We start from the raw sequence: 26,213 nt of genomic DNA, 5'->3' as shown, positions 1-26,213 counted from the left end.
GTGAAAAGTTTACCTCATTCCGCAATTTTAAAGGAACGGCGTCTTAGCGACAGTAGCGAGATGTCTACAATAGAAATGGATGTAGAATCTAGATCTAGATTCGACTTATCTAGTTGATTTTTCATTTGCTTAAAGTTTTCTTTGTTTAAAATGGCGTTAGAAAAAACGAACAATGCAAAGACACCTTTTAATATAAATTCACCAGGTATCGGTATTTCATAATTTCGGTAAAATAGAATAATATAATAATAGATCTATTATTCTATATAGATAATAGATCTAATATAATTATAATATAATAATATAATATAAAATATAATAATTAAAATATATCATAGAATCCCAGATGGCAGATCTAATTAAAAATAATATTAAATATAGTTTATATAGACCTAGATCTACTTAAATTTTAACTTGAGTTAAATACTTAGACTTGTGACTTGTCACTTAAGTCTTAATATACTAACTATTTTTAGTTACTAGACTCTCTATACTTATATTTTTAGACTTAGACTTAGATCTATATAGCCTATAGACTATAGACAATATTGTCACAATATCATATGAATATTTGAAATATAAAGTCATACTAGATCTAGTAACTATAGTCTAGTTTACTATAGCAATGTTATTGTATGCGACTATAGAGTATATTATAGTTACCTAACCTATATAGTCACTAGATCTAGATTATTTTCTATTTAGTATCAGATTTTAATTTTTTTTAAAATATGTTTTCAGTTAACAAGTATGATCTCCTTACCTTGGAGCAGCATAAGCATGGCTTGACTGAAGAGCACATCCTTCTAGCCTTTCAAGCATTTGATGAACTCATTCCATATCTTGGTGTATTTACACAAATATTTCAGAAATTACGAGCAGATTTTATTGGTAATGATAAATTTAAAAAACTCTGTTAGCTGGAAAAAGATGTTGTCATATATGTAGCATTGAAAGTATTATTTTTACTACGATTCTATAATTTTTATAATGTTCTTTTACTGGAACAATGTTTTTGTTTTCTAGTCCTGCCTCGCACAAGACATCAAGGCAGGCAAACATTTAATTGAAGGGTTATTGTGATGAGAGTCCAAAAGTACTACTAGGCCAGAGGCCAAACAATGCATTTAATATTTTATAGATCTGTAATGATTATAGTAATACAGGGGCATATTTATTTTATAGAAGAAATAAGGAGAAACAATTTTTTAAAGCATATATGCTTGTAATGTTGTTTTTTTTTTTTTTTTTTTTTTTTCATTTTACTTCATTTGCATTTTTTAAAAACTATTACCTTATCAAATATTTTATTTTGCATTTCTAGCTGCAGTGTATAGTGATGAATTAACAGGCACCACAGACAGCTCCAAAGAATATGTTCAAAGAAAGCCATTTTTTCTTCTGGTTAAGCAAGACCAAGATCAAAAAATTGAATTGATAGAGGAACTGAAAGAACAATTAGAAAAAGTGAAAAAAAGGTTGCTAGCTATATTAAGATTCAATTTTAAAAAAAAGGTTGTTATATCCTAAATTATTTATATTCATTACATGATTTTAAATTCAATCAATATCAATTCAAATATATCACTAAGGTTTGATTAACCTAACTATTCAAACAATACATTTCAGTCCCTTCTTCCATCCAATAAAAAAGGACAAGATTTTGAGATTTCCGTATTTCATTTCATCATCAAAGTGTCTATCCTATGAACACTTTCATGGACTCATGAGTGCCCCCTTCAAAACTTTATAATTAGCAGCCTCTCAATTGCTTTTCACATTAAATGTTCACCTCAATGTTTCATAACAAGCATTGTACTGCTTTTGTTTTTAAGTTTACCCAGTTGTAATCTATCCCTTTTACTTTTCCTGCTTTGGATTTTTGGTCTGAATTAATTGATAAATTATCCTCCACCTAATAATATTTATACAATTTACAAGCCATGGTATAATTTGGAATTTAATTTTCATATATATAATTTATGTACAAGCATTTTTATTTTTATTTTCAATTGTTTTAGTTTGTTTGAGAAACACAACCATCTCAGTGAAGCTCTTGAAGAGTTATCCAAAAAGGACAATGAAATCAGTGACCTTATATTACTACAGACAAAATTAAAAGAAAAAATTGAAGAACAACAAAATGAAATGAATAAGTAAGCCACAAATGGTCAAAATATTTATGGGAAATTAACTTGTTGCTTAATAAGCACTTAAAGTATATATTTATTTTCATTTGAGTTTGTTTTTTTTTTTGCATGTGTGTGGGTATTTTTTTTTTTTAAGGATTACAATTAATTTTTTTTGTTATATTAATAGGATGGAAAGCCAAATGGAAGAAATCAAATCAAGTGCTAGTTTTACTGAACACCAACTTGCTTGTGATATTTCTGACCTCAGGGTAATGAATCCTCAAAAACAACCTTATATCACATTTTCAAAGCAGAAATAAAAACTGTCATCCTTATCATTTGTATACAAATATTTTTTTAACTGACTTAAATAACAACTAATAACCTTCTCCTATATATCCTCACCACACTGGTCCACAAAAGAGGTTGGTCTACAGCCGCTGAGCCAGATATAGGCATGAAAGATACTCTATACAAAAACAATTTTAAAAAGAAAAGGTGCCTCATAAGTTAAAACATCTTTTTTTTTTTTCAATTGTTATTCTCCCTTCTACAAGTGTGCATGTCAATATTTATTCTTTTTAGCATTTCAAATTGATTTTATTTGGTTGTGATATGAAACGAGGTTAGAAACTACTGTTTAAAAGCATCAATTGTTTACTTTTTCAAAGTTATGTTCTATTGATTCTAAGATTCAGAAGACAACTTTGTTACTGTTTTAATGCATGTCTCTTATCAATCTTAACAGGATGAATTAGAAGATGCTAAAAATGAAATCAAAGAATTGTCTGTTTTCAAAAAAAGTTATGATGATATATATTTTGGTAGGCCTATTTAATTTATTGCTATTGGTAGAGAGCTTTCAGTTATAAATTAAAAAAAAAAAAGAATGTTAATTGTTAAGGATTTGAATTTGAAGGATATATATATATTTAAGAAATATAATAATGTATGGAAGTTCATTTTACTATAATTTTTGTGAGTGGTTCTAGAAAAATCATTTTTAAGAGATATATATTATATTAGCATTCATGGATAAATCAATGGATGATGATGAAATTAAGCAGAAGAAACAGTCTGTTGTATCCACAAAAAGAGTAAGACATTTTATTTATTATCTGTATTTTATGTATTTATTTGACTTTAGAAGTTAACTAGCATTAAACTAAATTTTTTTTTTTTTTCTACAAATATTATGTTAGATATTTCTGTTTTTTCATATTGTATGATTGAATATTTTGCATGATTTATAATTTGAAGAATTTAGACTTTTACACTTGTAATTATGATATTGACAATTACTGAGGAATTATTGTTTTTGTTGTTTGAGGTGTCACTACTTTTTTTCTATACTCAGGCTAACTTGGAAAATGAACTGGAGTCTGCACAAAGACTAGAAGAACAAATCTTATTGATAATGAACACAATGATAGAAGGTAAAATAAGCAGACATAAATATCTTTCTCATAAATCATTTCTTAAAATGTTTTTTTCTTTTAATTAAGTGCAGCCTTTTTTCTTGTTGCCTTGTAAGGAAGTGAGAAATTTTATGCTCCACAAGCCTACCTTTTCTTCTTATTGGCAAATATCCTAACTTATGCCATCTAAACATCTGTATAAACATTCATAAGATTTAGAAGAGTGAATTTAAAACATATTCACTAAAACAAATAATTGCTAGAAACATGGCTCTATGTTATTTTATTGTTTTGTTTTGGACAGATTATGAAAAGCATGTTGATGCTCACAGGTTTATTGTGATGGAGAAATGTAGCAGTCATGCAGAGACAGACGCTGAGCAAGACTTAAGAGAGTTGGAGCTTGATGAAGCAAATGAAGAGGTTTGTTTGTAAAATGTTGTTTTACATGTTTCGGATGCTTCAGAGTAGAAGTTAATCTACATACTTCAGGATGATGAAGGATGTCCGAGAGCAGGGTATGAACCTAGGACCATCAAGACAACCAAACGACAGTCCAGCACAGATATGCACAAGGCAGCCATCCCACATCTTATCATAAATTTCCTCTAAATAAGTGTGTGTATTATAATGATAATGTTTCAAAATTACACACTGTATAGTATTTTCTTATGTTATTTTGTAATCTATGTTATACAAATAAAACAAAAATATAGTTAACGAACTAAAAATGTATAATGCATATTATAAATTATTATTATGTTTTAATTTTTTGTGTGTGTGTTTATTTTTTTATATAACTAATTCATATCAATCTTAAAAATATCCCCATAAAATTCATGGTTATATTTTCAAGCCTGACTTTTGTGTTTTGGGACCAAAGGTGAAATATGTCCATATTGGTTTTCATTATTTTTGTTGTTTTTTCTACAGCTCAGACATGTACAGCTGACATTTCAGAACAGTGTTGCAAACTTGCTGACAGAACTTGGTCTGCTTGAGCAACATACTGGAATGTTGAATGAACATTTGCAAATGCTTGAGGAGCTGAAACCAACATTAATGTGAGCTCATGATATTTATACTTTTGACAAACAAATGTGAAGACTTACATTTACATTAACCATAAAGTGATTAAATAGATATAATATAATATGTGCAATTTAAATGGTAAACAAAATATATCCTTTAAAAAAAGGAAACTAGATTAAGTTTAACTAATTGATAGTAATTATAATAAACCCTAAAACCTAATACATCATAACTAAACATATGTGTACAATTGTCTATTTTCTTTTTTAGAAAAAAGAAACAGGAGATGGATCAGAAATGGAAGGGTAAATTTGTATTTTTTTTTAAATATACTTTGTACTCATGCAGTGTAGTGAAGAAATCTACAAAAATATTATTATTTCTAAATAAGTTTTATTATAGACCTGTGGTATATTACTAGTCTGTTAATCACTGAGACATACATACATCATATCTATTTTGGAATTGTTTTGCATTTCACAACATTTTGAAATCCAAAGTTTATATCATTATTTCAGTAAGACAAAAATATCATTAAATCAACATTTTTTTTACAAATTGTTTATTTATTTGGAGTCATAAATATAGATTTTTTTAGTCTTTTATATTTCAAACATTTTGACAGAACTATTTATGGATTATTTAAAATAAAATTAAAGGCCAACATTTTTTTTTTTTTTTTTGTGTAAGCTAAGACACAATTTCCATGTTTTGCAGGAGATTCAGTTCTTTCAGCTGGTTTAGAAGTAGATGACTCTTTAGAGTCACACTTTGATCCATTCATAGCACAGGAGCAAATATTTAGCAAATATTCAGCCATGTTGTACACATCTAATAACCAAGGCAAAACATTTGAAGAGTTGAAAGATGCCAAGTATTGTGCAAGCTGTGGGGAAAAAGTAAATATTCATTTTTAATGAATTCATAGAAGCATTCTCCAGGAGTAGGAAGTAAATGCCACCATTCTGGCATACACATGTCTACTTCAGGAAGAAAACTATTTCTGTTTTTTTATAGCTAAATTCTGTCAACAAATTACTATCCATACTTACCTACTCTATTCCCTTTATTACTGTGTTATCAAATTTTATCTACTGCTTATTATTTTTACTACATGCAAATTATACATTCTCACTTTATATAGTAACGAAAAATAACTGCATGTATTCATGTTTCATCAGAATAATTCCGGAAAGTTTTATTTAATTGACTGTATGTAACCATAACAATATAGATCTTTTTTTTTTTCTATATATGCCTAAGACTGTAGTTAAATATATATAAATACTAAGACATTACTAAAATTGTTGTACAATATCTCAATCTCAATTTTTTTTTTATTAGACATTGATCTGTCCACACAAATTGACTGGCCCTGAAAAAATCTTTATTCTACCTCACCACTGTTCACATATAAAAATAACAAGACCAAGAGTGAGAATAAATAAACAGTTAAGTGTTTTCTATTTCATTCAAACAGTTTGTTAGACTATTGAAGTGTTTTATATTTTGTTCAAACATTTTGTTAGACTAATGAAACATATGCTTATAGGTCTAGTATTTTTTGCATTTCACTAGATTTTATTTTACATGAGGATTATTCATCTTAAATTTATTTCATATAAGCTACGTTTTTTTGTGTATTTATATTTTTACAGAGCTACAAAGAATAATGAAAAGCTTGATCAACAATGGGAACTATTTCAATACAAAAATTCTATCACTAAGTCCCACACTGAGTCATCAACTTCTAATACTGATATATCCAGGGAGAGCTCACTATTGGGAATGACAGATACTCATATAGTAATAACATTAATTCTTTATATCAGTTTAAAAATTGAATGTTTCTTTCTCTTTTTTTTTTTGCCCAACAAACATGCTTTTAACTGACTTGATAAAGAGAAGGTAGTACAAATGTGCTAAGGCTTAAATGAAAGCAATGCTTCCCCTATTACAAATAAAAAAGAAAATCACTTACATTAATTTTAACTAGTCAACCAGCAGCATAGCATATTCCGCTATTTTGCAGGGCCTCTATTAGGCCACTGCAACCCATGCATCCGCAGTGTCCCCCGCACTTTCATAGGACCCGGGCTAATTCTAGGTGTATAAATTATTAAATTAAACCATTTAATAACTTAGCACCTGGAAATCTCCTGAAATTGCACAGTGGTTAAGTCGGCCCTGCTATTTAGTGACGGGTGAATACTACTTGTTCTCCCCCCCTTCTCTTTTTTTTTTCGCCTATAAAATTACGTGGGGTAACTCTAGAATGTCCGACTTGCAGAAATAAAAGAGTGATCTTTCCATTACTTGGTGTCCAAACTCTTTAAGAGAATTATATATATAGATTACCAAAAGATTTGATTGCAAATCATACTTCAAATCAATTTTAATTTAGCTAAATAAATGTATTTCAGATACACACAACCCAAAAGCTTTGGGAAGATTATAACAAGAGAACTACAAGTGAAAGGAAAATACCCAGATTTCTCACATTAGTAAGAAACTCTAGTACTATGAAATGCTATTTCAGTAGACACATATACATTTATTTACAAATAAAATTAATAATTTAACACTGCTATGGAAGATATTCTCCTATTTCACTTTTTGCTTAATTATTTACTGTTACAAAGAACACATGAATCAATAAAAAATTAGCCCATTTGTTAATAAATTAGTCTTAATTTATTAATTTTGTTTTTATAGAAAAAGTAATAGGCTCATGTGAGATAAACCTTGCAATATTGAGAGATATGGCAGCAATGATGCTTTCCCTTCATTCAAATTGTTTTTTTTTAAGTATTTTTTATATTTGTCTTCATTAAAGTATATTTTATTTTACAGGAACAAACACAGGCCATTATTGAACAATTCTTGGGCTATCTTATTTGGACGGATGAATTTCTTACAGAAGTTGATGTTGATGAATCTATTTTGGTAAAAAAATTTTAAAAATTTTTATTAAAACATTAGATGTAATTTAACAATTTGAGAAAAGAAGATGTCCTAGTTGGTTTTTAAGATTTTTACACATTTTGTTTTGGAATACAAATACCAAGCTAATAAAAGTTTTTTGTTAGAAATTGCTTTGAAAAAAAATATTTTAAGCAGATTTGTAAAATGGCTGTGACCTAATTTAATATAAATTTTGCAGAAGTTTGGACCTCTAAGTTTTACAGTTTGAGATTTTTTTTTTTTAATTTAAAGCCAATAGAGAATAGATTTAAAAAAAAAAGTTTGATACTTACTATTTCTCTTCTACAATATTAATCATGTATGTTTTACAATTTTTGGATGTTCTTTCAGTTTTGAAGATTACTAGAAATAGATCCTAGCCCAAACTTCCCACATGGCAATAGGGATGGCAGTGGGCTGGTCACATAACAGATATTTAAAACACAGACAGCCATCCTATGGACTCTAATTACATACCAGCATTTAGTATTTGTGATTTTTTTTCTTCACTTGAAGGAAATGAATGACTATAGACCTGTTTCATCATTGCCATTGTGGTTCATTTTGTACACCAATGATTTTCAATCCGATAGTTCTTGTTGCTCCTTCACAAAATTTGCTGATGATGCAGCTTTTCTTGCCCTGCTCTCAGAGAGCTCAGACGTAAATGAGTATTTCAAAGAAATAGAACAAATTGAAAAATATTGTAAAGATAATTTTTTATTATTAAATGTAAAAAAAAACAAAGAAATGATAATCGATTTTCGTAGGGACAAGAAGGAGAATGATATTGTTTCTGTAGCTGGAGAGACTATTGAAATTGTGCAAACCTTTAAATACCTTGGTACTATCCTAGACAATAAACTAAATTTTACTGCAAATACTGATTATATCAGCAAAAAAGGGCAGCAAAGATTACGATTACTAAGAAAACTGTCCTCGTTTAATGTTAGCGAAAAGGCCTTGGCTATGTTTTATCACGCTCACATCTGCAATATTTTAAGTTTCAATATCACTGCCTGGTATGGCAATCTGAGCATGAAAAATAAAAATAAACTTCATAGAATCCTAAATGCTGCTGGCAAAATTATTGGCAAAAAACAAACCCCATTTGGGCAGTTGTTTGAGACAAACATCTATAAAAAAGCTAACAAGATCCTCGAAATAAAGAATCACCCTTTGTGTCAGGATTTTGTGATTTTACCATCACAAAAGAGATACAAGACACCGATAGCAAAGACAAACAGACACAAACACTCTTTTGTTCCCCTGGCAATCAAATCATTAAATAAGAACAATCTGGTATAAACTTTGTCACATGTAAATTATGAGTGAGTCTGGTGTGAATGTACATTTTGGTTTCTTATAGTTATAATGTTTTTTCTTTGTTGTAATGCACAAATTGTAAGACAAATTTCCTTACGGATAATAAAGATTATTATTATTATTATTATTATTTATTGTAATGGGCAGAAAAGTCTGATAAGATATATTGTGTTGCTTTTTGCTAATCACAGGACCTAATGTACAGATACATGCACTTTCAATACATGGTTGCTGATGTAGCTAATATGGCAGCCCATGATTTTCTCTCTGCTATAACTCAATACAGTGGAGTTGATAAGGTAACAGAGAGCACATGAATGTCAAATGTTAAAATTTATAACAAGAAAAAAAAAAATCAACATTTTTAAAACTAGTAATTTATTTACTAATATTTTGTAACTTCTAAGAATATAATTTATTTCTTTTATACAAAGACGATTCAACTTCTTGGGCATGTCTTGATTGGTAACTTGGATGCCTCATGTCTACGTTACGTACTTCTCATTTGTGATTTTATCACAGCAGTCGACTGGAAAGAAGTTGAAGATTTTAGAGCCTTTGCTACAGCCATCTACCCATTTCTTAATGTAATTATTTTGTTCTTTTTTAATTAAAAGTTTATAATTGTTTAATTTTTTTAAAAAGTAGAAAACATGGATAACATTTTTTTCTTCAGGAAGATGACTTTGAAAACTTACAAATGAGTTACACTTCTTACAGTGAGAACAAGATATCTCAATACCACGTGGCATCATTTCTAATAAACCTCATCATTAAGCACAGAGAGCCCAGATTTCGTGATGTGAGTTCCAAATATATATATTCATTTTATCAATTTATTCTTTTGTGACCTTTTCAACTTTGAAATCATTTTTTACATTGAGATAGTGTTATCCACATTGAGATATAGTGTTATTTACATTGAGATGGTGTTTTCCAAATGGCAAGTAAATATATAATTTTAATGAACATATTTATATGGAGAGTCACCAGCTCAATTTCTAAACTTTAAATTTTGGGTAATAGTTTTACACATGAAAGATGTCTTAATAATAAAGTGATTACGCTGCCAGTATGCTGGTCACTTGATACCCTTGTTAAATATTACCTACAACAAGCAACTAATTTGATGGCTGCCAGGTCATGTGGTATGTGCGCTGGACTGTTGTTTGGTTGTCTTGATGGTCCAGGTTCATACCCTGCCTGCTGCCATTCCCTGTTCTCTTGAGTAACAACTAGAATGTAGATTATTTTCAGTTCAGAAGGAACATTCAAAACGTGTAAGACATTCACAATTTAAGCACAAATCATTATTAACCTCTTCTCACATGTAATTCCTTTTTTTTGGGTTCATTGTTTATTAACATAAATTAATTTTGCTAAATTTTTGGATAAATTATTAAGAAAACAAATAATTACAAGTTAATGTAAGCTGATTTTTTAAAATTTATGTTCGTAGACATATAATGGAGTTTTTAGTAAAATTTTAACCTTTACCTCAAGACAGCCCAAAATGTTATTTGCAAAATGATTTTTATAATTTTTATTTTTTGTTAGATGGAAATCAAACTGGTGCAGTATCAGGGACAAGAAAATGGGCATCTCACTGAAGTGGAATTCAAAGAAGCTACAGAGAACCTTGTTCCATTATGCAATGAACAGATACGAAACAGGCTGTTTATCCAGTCATTGAAGAGTTCTCAGCTTGAGCTGTCAAAAAAAGCTGTACCAATAATGAAACTAGCTCGTATCTTTAAAAAAAAAATCATGTTTTATTGCTTTAACTGTACAACTTAAGTAGTTTAACTGAGCAATTGAATCCTATTCTGATAGCATTAGAAAGGTTTTTAAGAGCCCCTGTAATACCGATGAACTATTTCTAATAACATGAATGATCAGCTTGTTATGCATTTAATATAAATTTAAATAGAAAGAATTGTACTTTCTCCATTTTTTTGGGGTGGCCTATAGATATATATATCTACAGGAAACAATATCACTTTATTTTACAACTAGGAACATGTAGATATCTAAAGGAAACAATATCACTTTATTTTACAACTAGGAACATGTAGATATCTAAAGGAAACAATATCACTTTATTTTACAACTAGGAACATGTAGATATCTAAAGGAAACAATATCACTTTATTTTACAACTATACTGTTAAAAGTTATCCTGATATGACGGAAAATTGAAATGTTGATTCTGTCCTTCTGAAATGTTACACAAATATATTTACATAATAAAAAAAAAAAAAAGGAAATATCAATAAGAGCAGTGATGCCCAACCTTATTTGGTCTGCGGGCCATTTTAATTTTCAGCATTCTAATTTTCAGCATTCGTGTTGCGGGCCATATCACCAAAAAGAAAAAAAAAATTAAATATACAATAAGCTATTTTTAATAGTTTTTTTTTTGTTTGAAGACCTACTTACATAAATTAATGTGATGCATGAAGTTTATCCAAAACCATCTTCTAAATATCTGGCTACATAGATGAAACACCAAGTCGGAGCACTGAATCTAGATGTTCATCAGCGAGGTGATTACGTCACTTGGTTTTCACCCGTTTCATCATTTAAAATTTTGTTCACACAAATAAGTGCTTGAAAACATTGTGATCATCCTTAGCGCTTGTTTTCAAAGATTTGGAAACGCTACTGCAGGTAACATGGAGTAGAAGTCAATGGTCTGCATCACCTGAAGTTTGTCAAGCAGGGATGTCTGGCTTTGTAAGTCAATCAGTTTCAGTTGTAGATCTGTCGGGGCACTTGACACATCGGTAGCAAACGGATTTTCAAAAAGACGGATTTCATTTTTTAAGTTCTGAAAATCCACAAATCTTTCACTGAAATTATGTATCAAGAGCCTCAGAAGTTGGATCATTCTTTCTCTAGGGAAAGACATATTTAGCTGCTTATCATTTTATAGAGTGGTACAGGTTGGAAAGTGGACAAGATGCACCTTTTCCGCCTGTTGAATGAAGAGTTGCAATTTTGTTTCGAAAGTACATATGTCTGCATACACATGCGAAATCAATTTGTCTCTCCCTTGTAGTTTGGTGTTGAGTTCATTTAGATGTGATGTGATGTCGAATAAAATAGCCAATCCCACAACCATGAGGGGTCGTTCAGTTGTGGCACTTGTTTTGATTTATCGGTCATAGATATTTCCATTTCGTGTCTCAAATAATAAAAAAAAACGTTTTAATACCTTTCCTCAACCATACCCCTCCCCCCCCCCTTGCACTTCACTTTGAAATAGAACGTCTTCATATTTGGACTCTGTCAGAAAATCTTTGAAAGTTCTGTGATTCAACGCCTGTGATTTGTTGAAATTTACAGTGTTGAGCACAATCATCCTCACATGGTCCAGATTCAAAACCTTTCCACAGAGATTTCGGTTGGTGAATGATGCAATGAAGCCGCAGGGGTTCAGATCCATTTGACTCAACAACTTTTTTAGTAACTCTTGCTGTCATTCCGCTGTGACATCGAACCATATTTCTAGCGCCATCAGTAATCACTCCAACTAATTTATTCCAAGGAAGAGCAAGGTCTTCTATGATGGCTGACACTTCTTAGAACATGTCTTCTCCAGTTGTAGTCCCATGCATGCTCCTCATAGCTGCTAACTCTTCTGTTATATCAAAACTGCTGTTTGTACCGCGAATAAATACCAAGAGTTGCGCGGTATCAGTTATGTCAGTGGACTCGTCAGCGTCAATAGAAAACATTTCGACTTCTGCTGCTCTGTCTTTTAATTGTGAATGGAGATTTTCACCCATATCTTTCACTCGCCGTGTAATTGGCATGCGAGAAAGGCTGACAGCTTCTACTGCATTCTTCTTTTCAGGACACATTTCTTCCATAACTGCTAGTAAGCACTTTTTTACACATTCGCCATCGGAAAAAGGCTTCATTGCTCTACTTAAAATGTGAGCAACTCTGTAGCTGGCCCTTATCGCAGACTTCTTTCTTGTCTCTGTTTGTTTAATATTCTTGTCAATCCCCCAATCTCTAGTCATAACTTGGCAATCTTGTCTTCGCGGCTCAAACCAAGAATGCCACCATATGTGTTTATGTGTTTGGCTTCGTAATGCCTTTTAATGTTTTGTTCTTTAAAACCAGCCACACTTTCTTTACAAATCAAACATGTTGGCTAGCTACCATATTCCACAAAAAAGTAAAGGTCTGTCCACTTTTCCTGAAAATTTCTACATTCAGAGTCCACTTTTCGTTTTCACACTTTTCATTAAATCAAAAACGTTAAACACTACGGTACCAATCGCTTTGATATAAAAAGTACACAACCCAAAACGAAGCATCAATGATGCTCTGTGGCACACACAAGGTGTCAAGGACACGGCTAGCTCAAGACTGTAACGGAATTTTCCAAGAATTAAAAAATAGCTGTCTAGTTTTATCGTCATTGAAAAAAATAACACTTGTGTTCTTACAATAAAAAAATATATTGACTATGAAATTAGAATACCAAACATAAAGATGGAATTCATCAAAGAATGAGTGAGAATCCTAACTTAAAGAGAATATTTTTTCAACATTCTAATTTTTTAATTTTGAATTTTTTTTTAAATTTACATTTAATTCCAATGCTTTGGCGGGCCGGATAGAAGCACGACGCGGGCCGGATCTGGCCCGCGGGCCGTAGTTTGGGCATCGCTGAATAAGAGTATTAAATATCTTACATCATTTTTGAATCTATTGCAACATGTCGAGTAGTTTGTCTTGGTGCTGTCAAGTATTAGTGTGCTTCCTTTAACTTGCTAAGATATTGCTGCATTTTTAACTCTTGAACAAATCAGCAATGTGATTAGAGAGAATGTTCTATTGAAATTGAAGGAAAGGAGAGCGCATCTTAAGCCTCTGGCTATTGGTAAAGAGAAATTTAAATTTTGTTTTTCGACTAGAAAACTATGAAACTCTGGGAGAAACTTAAAAAAGTCGATTTGAAACTTACAGCTGTGTAACGTAATAGAAGCACTATTCAACTTTAATACATGTAAATTAATGAAATTCACATTCTTTGTGATTGCAGATGCTAAAGAACAGAGGGCCTCCAATGAAGGTGACTACAATGGCAGTAAGCTAGTGACCATGACCTATATGAGACAGCTTGCAGCCAACATTAACAGGTAAAAAAATAAAACATCTCATATTCAACTACCAAGAAGTAAAAGTTGATCACTGAATGCAAGGGGGAAAATTTGTTTTATACATTTAATGAAAAATAGATATTAGAGATATTTTTCTTAAAAAGACAGCTGTGTCAAATCATTTTTTCTTGTTAATCCAACACTTTTTAATGTCAACTGTATAAATGATTATTGATCTTGTTTTCTTGAAAATGAGGGGGGTGGGGGAGAAACAAGCCATGGAGTATTTTGAAGATAGTAGTTATTCAATTTAAAAACTCAAATCAAACTATTCTTATAATGTTTGAAATTCTATTTTGCAATGGTAAATGTTATGAAGTGGAGACGCGATGGCTGAGAGGTAAAGCACTTGGCTTCCAAACCGGGTGTCCTGGGTTCAAATCTTAGTGAAGACTTGGATTTTTTTATTTCGTGATTCTTAGGGTGCCTTTGAGTCCACCCAGCTCTAATGGGTACAAAAAGTAAAGGCGGTAGGTCTTTGTGCTGGCCACATGGCACAGAGGGCCACAGAAACAGATGACCTTTACATCATCTGCGCTATAGGTCGCAAGGTCTGAAAGAGCAACTTTACTTTCTAATATTAAGTAAAGTCACTTTATTCAGTGGTTTACTAATTGTGTAGCTGAGGACCAACACAAATTGGACTGTATATACCAGTCACAATACAGGCTGTACCTAGTTGGTCATGCTTCTTTAAGACTGCAAGGAATGAGTTGAACATCAATTATCTTCAGTCATCTGTTTATTGGCCTCAAGGGCGCAGAAAACTTTTACTTCCTTCACTTCAAACTTTTTTTTTCTGTTATTATTTAAATTTGTAAAATCTTTATTTTTATGTAAATCATGTTTTTTTTTATCTTCAGACAGTTCAAACAGGAGGAAGACAGCATATATTCTTGAAATGAGATGACAATAAATATCACTGTATATGTTAAACACATGTGTTTATTGGAAATAAAACTTTCTACTTGTACAGCGAGATTATTTTGTTTAGTTACATAATACTTAGTAATATAATTTGGCATTAAAGATCAAATGGTAAATAGAAAGGCTAATCTTTTGATAAAATTTACAAATGTTTTGTCCATCACTTAAATTAAGTCTTTCATGATTGTTAAAAAATACCTTGTTTTTGATGATAGTCAAAAAAAAAAATTTTTTTCTATGAAATGAAATTATAGTCTTAACCATTTTAATATTTTTATTTTCATAACCTTGTCTTGTGCGGACATATGACTGCTGATTTTCCTGATAAGTTGTAAGAGTTTATAACTCCACAAATTAATTTTCTTCATTAAGGCACTAAATTCTCAGCATGTGTGTAGAAAAGTGTAAGGAATATTTGAAGATTATGTCTTAGGATTTCTGTTACAAAATAATCCCTGTACATAATTCCTACAGGACACATTGACATAAAACATGTTTAAATTAAAAAAGACGACTTGAATATAGTAAGTCTCACATTTTATTCATGACCAAAATCCAATGTTAAAAAAATATTTAGCACACATACAAAAGAAAACAAAACACAAGCAAACAGAAACATTCCAAACACAAAATTTTCCTCTTACAGAAACATTGTCAGAGAAAATAAAAAAACCAAAAAAATAAACCTTTTAAAACTTAAAAATGAAGGGGGAAATGGTTTTGAACGTAAATAAAAGTTAAAATGAAGATGACTTTTTTTATAAAGCAAGTGTTTCATGAATTCTGTTTTGTTTGGTATTTTATGAATATAGACAGATAGTATTACAAATTTTGTGCTATTTTAAAAAAACTTATTGAAATTAAACACTGTGATATTTCAGAACTGTACAATAAAGATTTCTAAAAAAAAAAAAAAACTGTACAAGCAAATCTAATTGTCTGGATTTTTTAAACTTTTAATGTGATATTTTTTAAATGGTATCAACTTTTACTGCTATTTGGCAAGTAGAATTATAAATAGAATATACATGAGCACTTAGCAGAAAATAAATTTTGAATACCTTAGAAATGCTGTGATAATATACCCACACCAGTTTGCTTTGAAATACAACAAAATAAATATACGATATACATAGTCAACTATTAGCCAAAGTCTACATATTAGTAACATATAAACTATAAACTTAGGCCAGAAAATAAACTTTTCCTTTTCGGCTTATGGAAGGAATAATTTTAAAAAGGCATGGTTACCGATGAATAAGATACAAGAGATAAAAACGTTACGTACTTAGAGAAAACATTATCCCACATGATTAAGTTGATACCTGAACTTGAGTAACAGATTGAACATTCTCTGAATAGTTGACTTATGAATTTAAAAAGAAAACCAATAACCACTGCATTTTATTCTTTATTTGGTTGAAAATTCAAAGATTGCCAATAGAATGCATGCAGTGAGATGAACATGTAGACCAAGTATTTAAACAAATATTTCATAGTGCATGTCATACATGTAACTTAAAAAGACAAACTATGGAACAAACAAAAAAGTTTAGACTTATTAATTTAACATCAATGTCTTACATAGAAATAAATGAGGGAGAGAGATAAATATAAAACAGTTTTGCTTGCAAAATCTCTAACAGAAATACTATGGGAAAAAAGTCAATGTATAGTTATTGGGTTTAAAAAAGATATAGTTATCTACTTGAAATAAAATAAAAGAACTGAAATATTCACAGGTTTTTTGCTTGTTGATTCAAAAAATTACTTTATAAAAATGTACAAAATTCAAAACATTCCAACAATCTGTCCTTCATGTTTCAATACCATACAAAAAATAAATCACAATGGGGTTTGCTAAAAACAAGAACTCAGCCCTACATGCACAACTGGTGGATGCCCCAATGTCTTCTATGTTTATGCTGACATTAAACTTTATGCAATATTCATCACAAATACCCTCTCCAAGAAGAATTCAAATCAGGCTTAATAATAATAATACAACAATCGCCTGTTAATAAAAAAACACTTTTCTTGCTTTTAAGTTGTGGTCAGTTGAACAAGTTGAAAGATCAACACCTGGCTGTGCTCATGAGTCTTTCACTTTTCCACCATCACCCTCAGACACAAAGCGCTTGCGACCTCTGAAAGTTAGCAACAAAGAACAATTAACTAAACACAAGTATGTATCTTAGACAACTGAAAGATAAAACTTCAGACAAAGTATTAACCCTTTGAACACCAGCTAAGAACTAATGTTGAATTCATCTTTTTCATTCAAAGAGATTTAAATAAGAATGTTCAAAGGATTAAATCTTATGCTCTATAGAACTCTTTACTACAGATTCTATATCTAATTAGAAGCAAAGTGTACAATGCTATGGAACAGAATATAAAATGTTAACTTTGTACCTTTGAGGAACATCATTTAAAATTTCATTGCTAATAATTCCTTCTCTATGACAAATTGTAGCAAATTTGTCAAGCAGTGCATAAGCATTGGGCACATCCAGGCAAATGTCTGCCATGTTTTCAAAAATGCGTCGGAATCCCTACAAGATGAGAAACAGACAAACAAAATAAAAAATTGTTAAAATTTGAAAAATGTAATCAAAATAAAATTTGGATTAATCTAACAATGATTTCAGATAAATCTTGAGTAGTGCTATAAGACTAATGAAAACTAATCGAACTATTAAAAAGTTAAACTACCTGGATTAACTGGTCTGGAGTGATGATAACAGCAACAGAAAGTGATTTCAGAAGTTTGGCCATCATTTCAGCTGCCCTATCAGTTGATTTTTCAAGCACTAAATTGGTAGCCTATAGTAGATGACATATTTGAACAAGATTTAGCCAAAGGTACATGAGCAAACACAAAGTTTTGTCACAATCCATGCAATTTTTTAAATTTCTATTGCTTTTTTAGAATGCATCCTTCATGGGCTATGGTCCAATTTTTTTTGAGGACATGCAGGGAGAAGAGGTCTTTGGGAGAAGGTATTTCATTCTGCCTTTAGACACTCAGCAAACACAACTCTGCTCGAGTTTGGATTCTATCTTGAGTCAAGCAGTTTTTGACACTCAGCCAGAGATTTGTCATGAGGCTTTTAGGCCAGAAGCAAATGGCATATCCTTAAACTTTGTTTAACCCATTAGCTCCTTCAGCAGTTGGAAACGTTTTCCTGTTTTTGTCCTAAACCGTTGTAGACCTTTTCTAAAATCCCCTATTCAATATACTTGCTTTAAACTTTTTTAAAAGAAGATTTTTTTTAGTCTTGTTGCAAGTGTGATTACCAATCATTCTGCAGATTACCAATTCTATTTTTAATAAAATTGGGAAGATTTTTATTGTTAAAATAATTTTTCAAACATGCTCATAGCCCCAGTGTATAAGCCCCCACGTGGGAAAATGGGTATTTTGAAGCTTTTTTTATATTCTAATGGTATTAAAAGTATATATTTTTTGAAACTAGACATATCGTTTTATTTTTTAAAGTTGTTTGTTTGTTTCTATGTATTTTATCTTAAATTTGATTATTTTTTCAAAAAAAATATTTTTTAGGATTTTTTAAATTCGGAGTTATCCCTCTTTGCTTAGGGCCTGGGAATGTTTTTTCTTAACCGGAAATAGGAGCTATTGGGTTAAGCTGAAAATTTTAACAACTATTACATCATTTAATTATGAGATGTAGGATACTATTTTCTCATATGGCCTGAAATAGTAAATTAGTAAAGTTTCCCTTTCAGACCTTGCGATCTATAGGACAGATTATGTTAAGGTCATCTGTTCCTTTGGCCAACGTTTAACGAGCAGTGTGTTATGTGGCCAGCACAACGACCCAACTGCCTTTACTTTCCCCAACTTAAGTCCGGTACCCATTAGAGCTGGGTGGCATCCTAAAAATTCAGAAATTCAAAATCCCAGTCTTCACAGAGATTTGAACCCAGAACCCCAGGTTAGGAAGCAAGGCGCTTAACCACTCAGCCACTGCGCCCCCATGGCCTTAAATAGTTGAAAAAAATTTATATGACATAATTAAGCTTATCCAGAAATCTAGGAAAACATGAACTGAAGAAACAATGTGATGATAGAGTCGAGTATTGAAATTCAATTTGTGAATTATCTTCAGATTTTAATCATTAAGAGTATTGCCATGTCTATATAGAAACAAAGAATCCTCTAGATAGTCACAGCTACTAGAGATATGAACTAATGAGAGTAAACAGTTTTTACTACTACAGATAGTAAGACTAAATACACTTTCATAGTTTACTTTAAAACTATTTAAAATGATCTTTATTGGTGGTTGCTGATAGTTTTTTTCTACCTACATGAAACATTTTAAAAGCCAATCGACAAAAGTTTCCTTACTTCATAAACCAACTCATGGTGAAAGTGAGGGACATCCAACTCTGTCAAACATCTTGTGGCTTCATTAATATCTCCAGAGGACAGATACTCTTGTAACAGCATCACCATCTACATTTAAAACAAAAAAAAGGGGGTAGTACATGTCAACAGTTTTTAAAATAAGTTATATTACAATACAGTGAATTTGTAACTTGATACATGTAAATATTATCTTACTTGCTTTATCAAGTATTTTACTGGCCTAATTCCGCCACCAGTTCCCCAGATGTTATCAAGTCTGACAATACCATGCTTTTGTGTCAATAATGTATCAGCTTTCAATAATGCATCCCTAAGACAAGAACAAGCCAATGTTATTACTGTATCCATCCACAAAATTGGAAATGCAAGAGGAAAAAAAATATTTTTTTTTAAGTTTGTTATGCCAAAGGGCAATTGCTACAAAACTTTAAACTTAATATCAACCTATGCAACCGCAGTGGGCCATGCACTTTCATAGTCCCCGCACTAATTCTAGGTATAAATTATTAAATTAAACCATTATAACTTTTATATAATAACAGGGTTTCCGCGCCTCCTGATTTTCCAAGGCCTCCTGGAAATCTCCTGAAATTGTAAAATATATGCCTACATGAAAAAAAAGTCCTGGAAATCTCCTGAAATTATTAAAATCTCCTGAAAACTCCCATAAAAATCTCCTGAAAAATAGACAAAAGTGATAAAAAAACAGCATTGTCAGCTTTCATTTATTACATTGCAATTTATTGTAATACAAAATCTAAATTTTGAAATTATCCTTATTCCTACCCAGACTGGGCCCCAAGCAATCCGTTTCACATAAGGCCTTACATTCGTTAGGACCGGCCCTGCTTAATATAACCAATAATTCCCTTTTTTTTTCTAAGTCAAATGGCTACACAAATTAAAGGTATTTTTCAACGCTGCATACAACAACAACTGTTATGGTTATACTTACTGACTATTTTTACATTCCACTTTGCCTTTATGAGACTGAATATACTTGGGTGGCAAACAATCATCAGCTACTGCTCTAGCCATAAACTTTCCAACAACCTAAATATTAGATTTGACATATAGAGCATATTGAGTTTAGTCTAGTATCATTAATAAACATTTTCTTTAGGTTATATAATTTCATTTAAACACTAAACAGTCTTTATATACCTAAGTGAACTGATGACATTTTTTTTCTGAAAGATAGATGTACAAATATGACAAAACTAAAAAACACAAAAACATTATAGACTTTCAATTCAACACCATTTTTTGGGGTTTGGAATTAATGGTAGACTATAGTCTACCCTACATAATAGATACTTAAGAGTTGAAACAAAAATTAAATGATTTATATTTCTCAGACCACATGTTACATAACAAGTGGAATAATACTGTTGATCTGTATAGTCATCAGCTGCCACTAAACCTTTTTCTTGTACTCTCTACTGCAACAAACTTCCTACCTCAGGAGCATGTGGAGCATCTATAACAAGGTCAGACAGCTTTCCCAAGAGATCATTAAAGCCTTCAATAATGTGCTCATGTTGGAGGACACGGCCATAGAGATCTGAGAGCAGAACAGAGGTCATCTCACATTGAGCAGGTTTGTGATCTATTGCCTTGCTAATGATGTACTCTACCAGTTTGGGGCGTTTGGAACCAATATTTAAGTCAACCACTGAGCTCTGAAGCATAACAAATAAATACAATAATAAGATTACACTTGACAAATCTTTTGTTTTTAAAAGTTAATGTAAACCAATATAGAAGGGTGACAATAAAAACAAGGTTACAAAATAATTTGTGCGGAAACAAATTCACAATAGGGCAGCTTTTAATCTTTTCAGCAAGAATATCAGAAGCTTGAATTAAAACTATCAACAACCACAACCCTATCTCGAACAATACAAAAAGAAGATATGTGTACAGATAGAAAGTTTTGCAGATATTATTATATTGTTAGGCTGACTGACATGATACCACTCAATAGGGAGACATAGCATATTTTAATCTTATTATTATTACATCACTAATATTCATATGTATTCAATGAACTGATGATTGAGAAGATAAGGTTCTATATGAACCTGGCTTATCTGATGCTATTAAATGATTATCTAATTGATCATTTTTTAAGTAGCAAGTCTCTCATTCAAGGCCTCAAGGAAGAAACTTTTCACTTTGGTTAAACCTCTATATTGTTTTCGGATGTAGCTTATTGCACTGCAAGTGCATATTATTAATTAAGGATTTCATAAAATAATAGCCTCCAAGGTTTTTTACAATTAAAAGTGAATAGTTGTAAAATAGTGTATTTATATGAAAAAATTGCTTGCATATTTACTTTTAAAAATTAATACTTTCACTTTCAGAAAAGAAAAAAGTAGCCATTGCATCAGAACTTTGAAAGGTCTAAAATATCATGAGATGTCGGATTTTCACTAACTTTTTTAGTTCCTAAATGAGACGGCAAACAGACCACACTAATCTAATAACGGCTATCCCCCCTACAGGGGCTGGAAAAAAAAAAGTATTGCTATCTATATAGGTGGTGTACATAATGATTTAAATTTAGAAATTCATTCAATGTACTTTTTTAATGGATCAAATATAGTTTGAATGCATTGGCAATAGAATTACTTTATTTTAATAACATCAACTTTAAGCATTCTTTATTCAATTCAATACATGATATATATATGATATTATTTATTATTTTAACAAATCCTCTTGCAATCAATTAAATTTTAATATTTATATAACACTTATCATTTGTTACCAAAAGTAAAAAAATTAAATAGAAAGATGAGCAAAATTCAGACCTTATACACTTGGTGTAACCCCAAATATTGAGGGAAGCCTAACTATGTCTAAATATAAGACTTAATTGTACTTACCATGAATTCAGTTGTGTTATTACTTTCATAATATTCTAATATTGCTGGCTCTAAAACTTTCTCCAGCTCCTCCAATGTCACCTCTGGATCAATCTCTTCGATAAGATATTCTTCCTACAACAAAGTCACAATTTCATATATATTTCTTTCACTTAAAAAACTGCCTATCAAACAACTATGACTATATATAGTTCAGATCCAAAATTTGCTCTCTAAAACTTAATTCCACTAAACAACAATGACAGTCTGCTTTCTCTGTCCAATCTCTCTTGTTGATTCCTGTTTAATAAAACTCATTCATCAAAGTATTTAAACAAATTAGCATTATTTTACTAAAGAAAAAAGCTCATAATTATACACTGTGTCACAATCAAATTTATTTCTTAAGCCCCTATATAACAAGGAGAAAATTGTTTTTTATCTTTGTTCTTATCAAAATTATAATCTAAATAATGAAATTATATATTACAAAATGTATTGCTAGGGTTTCCTATTTTATGCTTTTTAAAATATAAACACTTTAAACTTTAATTATAAAAACACTGTATTTCTTTTATATCATTAGCAAATGAATTAAATTATTCACTTAAGAGATCTACAGTGATACATCAATAATTATGATGTGGGTAATTATCAATTATTTATTCTGTAATTAACTAATACCACATAAAACTGTTCAATATATATTACATAAAAACCAGCACCCAACAAATTGCTGTGTACAAAAACTGAGAACAATATACAAAGAATGAAATACATTTGCTATTCTTACTAACCTCACTTTCAGAATCATAATTTGGATCATGTGAGTCTTGGCAATGACCATCTTCATTAGCTTCCTCACCTGGCTTTCCCCAAACACCTTTGCCTCCAGCACCCCCTAATAAAATCAAAATATTATCATAGTTTAAAGCCAAACTGAAAACCTATATAACTTTTATTTAAAATTGATATATAAATATACTATTAGATGTCAAAACAGTAAGATAAGAAAAAATTTGACTTTCTATGGGAGGGTGGACAGGGGAGGAAACTTATTTATTAGTTATTATATATTTAAATTTTTTTTTAAATCTTCTATAAATATACTTGACTTTGTGACACAGTTTTCTGTTAATAATACTGTGAATTTGTGAAATTCATGGATTATCGGACATATCTTCTGTGATGAATTTTTCATTATTAGGGGTGAGTGTGTTTGACCTCATTTTTTAAATTAAATAATTTCATGATTTTATGTTTTTTTTTAAATCCTCTATTCTTGGGCAATTAAATTAATATATAATATGTCAATAAAAGCCAATTTGAAATTTATTTTAAAAAAAATGGTCCTAAAAGAAGAATGTTGAAAGCTCAATCTGTTTTCCACCGTGTATGCTATATATATAGTTAGAAGTTTTCCAAAATGTTCAGTATTTAAAAGCTATTTACTAGAAATATAGGTACAGTATCCGGCTGCGACGAATATATCTTATTTTATTATCCAGGCATATCAGGCTCAGCTGGATATCAAAAAGTGCTATCGGGTGCACCACTACTAGAGAGCACTATTCAACTTAGTAAATAAAAAGTGCATGCAAATTAAGTCAAAGATGGAAACAGCACTAGGGCTGATACAGAATCACAAGCAACATTTGATGTACAAATAGCACTACCATATATGTAAAGGGTTTGATTGTCACGTCATCTTTGTGTTAAGCAAGACATCTAATAGAGGACCTGTTTTTGTCTAGCGAAATTTTATTTCTATTGATATTAAATTTAATCAAAAATATTTTCTGGAATATATTAACATTTATTACACCTTAGTAGCCAATTCATTTTCCTTTAAAATAAAATCAAATATCATATAAAATAAAAAAAGAATATTGTATAAAATAAAAAGTTACATTAGTTTTAATAACACTACCCCCTTGCAGATATTTTTTCGTCACTGAAAATAATTCATACTGAAAGAGTTAAGAAGTGAGATATACTTCTATAGATTGAGTATTATTAAAGAGTTTGTGTGTGTGTACATGTAAGTAATTAATCTTTATTACATTCCGAGACTTCATTTTTTCACTAGAATAAGTACTTCTTGGTGTTAGTAGGAATAACGTAGACATCCTGCCATTGCCAGCCAGGGGCGAAGCCCCGCAGCCAAGCACAATTTCTAGTATATTTAAAACAAAAAATGCATATTCTGAGGTATCTACAGTGCATTATCCTGCTATTAGCAAAGTTTAGTTGAAAAACCAAATCTGCTATTCACTGCACATTATTAATGGAGCCAAGCAACTGGTAGAAATTTGTAAACACTCTTGGCTACGCTCATGGAAGTTTCGTCAAAACCATAGACTCTATAATTGGAGTTGTAAAACCATAGACTCTATAATTGGAGTTGTTTTTTTAAACAAACTCAAAACCTTTTTAGCTACGCTAGTAGTTTGCTTTAGAATAATAACGAAGAGGGGATTTTTAACCACAAGAGTATCTGTAGGGGGAGGGGGTATTAACTCAAAACCATCTGAAGGGGGTTTTAAACTTAAAACACTCAGGGGGGGTTAAATTTAAACTAATTAAACCCCCCCTTGGCTACGCTCATAGAATCTGGCGACTGTTGTATGCTTTTGTCTTATTAAATATATATGTGAATAGAGGGGGTTTTGTGGAAAAAAAAAATTCAAAGGGGGTTTTAAACTCAAAACCCCTTGGTTAGGCACATGGAATTTGGTGACTGTCATTTGCATTATTTTTTTTATAGAAGAGGGGGGGGGGGGGTTTAACTTCAAAACACATTTGAGGGGGATTTTAAACTCAAAACCCGGCCCTTGGCTGCGCTGGGTCAAATGATGGTTTAACATTAAAATCTCACATAAAATATACAAAAGCAAAGCAAAGAATCATTCAAAAAAAAACTCACCCCCCCCCCCCCCAATCTGGGAGGGCAAGGTGGACCCCCCTCCCATGATTAAACTATACTTTACTATGTATAGATTATTATTATAGTATAATTGACTGGAATCAATGTTTGTTACTTTATTTTATTCAAACACACTTTTTTTTAATTTAAACACACTTTTTTTTTCCAAACTAGATATAATATCTACATAATTACATTTTAAACTGACAAGTCACAAAACCATTAAGTACAATGGAAAGACGTAACCGTCGTAAGATCCCAAACTTTCAGACCTTTTTTTTTTATTCCCAATACATGAATGGGCCAAATCTAGAATAATCTATTCTATTCTAGATTCTTGATTTAAATCTAGACTCTACACTCAAGAAAATCAATGTAATTAGAAATCTAAATGGTTATAATGATGATGAAGCATTAAAGGGAAGGCGAAAACTTTTCTAGAGCTAGAGAATTGACCTAAGATTTGGTTATGGATCCTGAATCTAGTCTATAATTTGACCACATGGCTAATCGTAGATTTCTATGTTTTGTTTTGTACCTTTCTTCGGGAGACCTCGGCCTCTTCCGTCACGAGATTTGCGACTATTTTTAGTAAGTGGCAATGCTTTTTTAACTAATGCAGCTGCACCTTCGGGTCCAACTTCTTTACCAGGACTGAGTCTTCCTAACTGACGCTTTGCTTTTCTTATTGGTCTCGAAGACAATTCTTTAGATAGCTCGCCTAGACCATCTATGCCTTCAGAAGGGTCATCATCGATACCATTAGCCATGTCCACGCCATCTTGAAGAGAATCCTGTCCCACTTCCATTTCTGCAGCCATATTTTGCAAAGGAATATGAAATTACAGGATTATGAATGAAATACAACAAACTATTGCACAAATTTCTGATCGATGCACTAGAAATTTAATAATATTGGTGTATTTTAACACTGAAAAATAATAACAGATTCGACGATTCTCCAGGTCAACCCCGCGAATGTGTTTACAATCTTTTTACGCTACTTTTTTTCCCATTGGTTAATTTCTAGATTTTC

General features: G+C 31.0%; 2 protein-coding genes across 2 annotated transcripts; one reads left to right on the top strand and one right to left on the bottom strand.

The window, feature by feature from the left end:
• The first annotated feature begins 23 nt into the window (after positions 1-23).
• On the top strand, positions 24-15,896 carry LOC106050641 (uncharacterized). The gene is made up of 23 exons (XM_013205664.2): positions 24-205; positions 742-891; positions 1,325-1,478; positions 2,022-2,156; positions 2,320-2,401; positions 2,881-2,956; positions 3,159-3,229; positions 3,490-3,568; positions 3,855-3,973; positions 4,484-4,614; positions 4,853-4,887; positions 5,300-5,481; positions 5,927-6,033; positions 6,241-6,388; positions 7,006-7,086; positions 7,436-7,528; positions 9,064-9,171; positions 9,307-9,459; positions 9,549-9,674; positions 10,430-10,619; positions 13,668-13,772; positions 13,935-14,031; positions 14,916-15,896. The coding sequence occupies exons 1-23, from the start codon at positions 151-153 to the stop codon at positions 14,950-14,952; spliced, it is 2,514 nt and encodes an 837-aa protein (XP_013061118.2). The 5' UTR covers positions 24-150; the 3' UTR covers positions 14,953-15,896.
• Positions 15,500-26,213, bottom strand: LOC106050642 (programmed cell death protein 4-like). Its single transcript, XM_013205665.2, has 10 exons — positions 25,716-26,213; positions 23,049-23,152; positions 22,273-22,386; positions 20,839-21,060; positions 20,334-20,431; positions 19,574-19,688; positions 19,358-19,465; positions 17,695-17,805; positions 17,395-17,534; positions 15,500-17,126 (listed from the first exon to the last, which is right to left on the bottom strand). The coding sequence occupies exons 1-10, from the start codon at positions 25,996-25,998 to the stop codon at positions 17,072-17,074; spliced, it is 1,350 nt and encodes a 449-aa protein (XP_013061119.1). The 5' UTR covers positions 25,999-26,213; the 3' UTR covers positions 15,500-17,071.

The sequence above is a fragment of the Biomphalaria glabrata genome, chromosome 1, assembly GCF_947242115.1.
Source record: "Biomphalaria glabrata chromosome 1, xgBioGlab47.1, whole genome shotgun sequence".
NCBI lineage: Eukaryota > Metazoa > Mollusca > Gastropoda > Planorbidae > Biomphalaria > Biomphalaria glabrata.
This window is presented reverse-complemented; position numbering and strand designations above follow the sequence as displayed.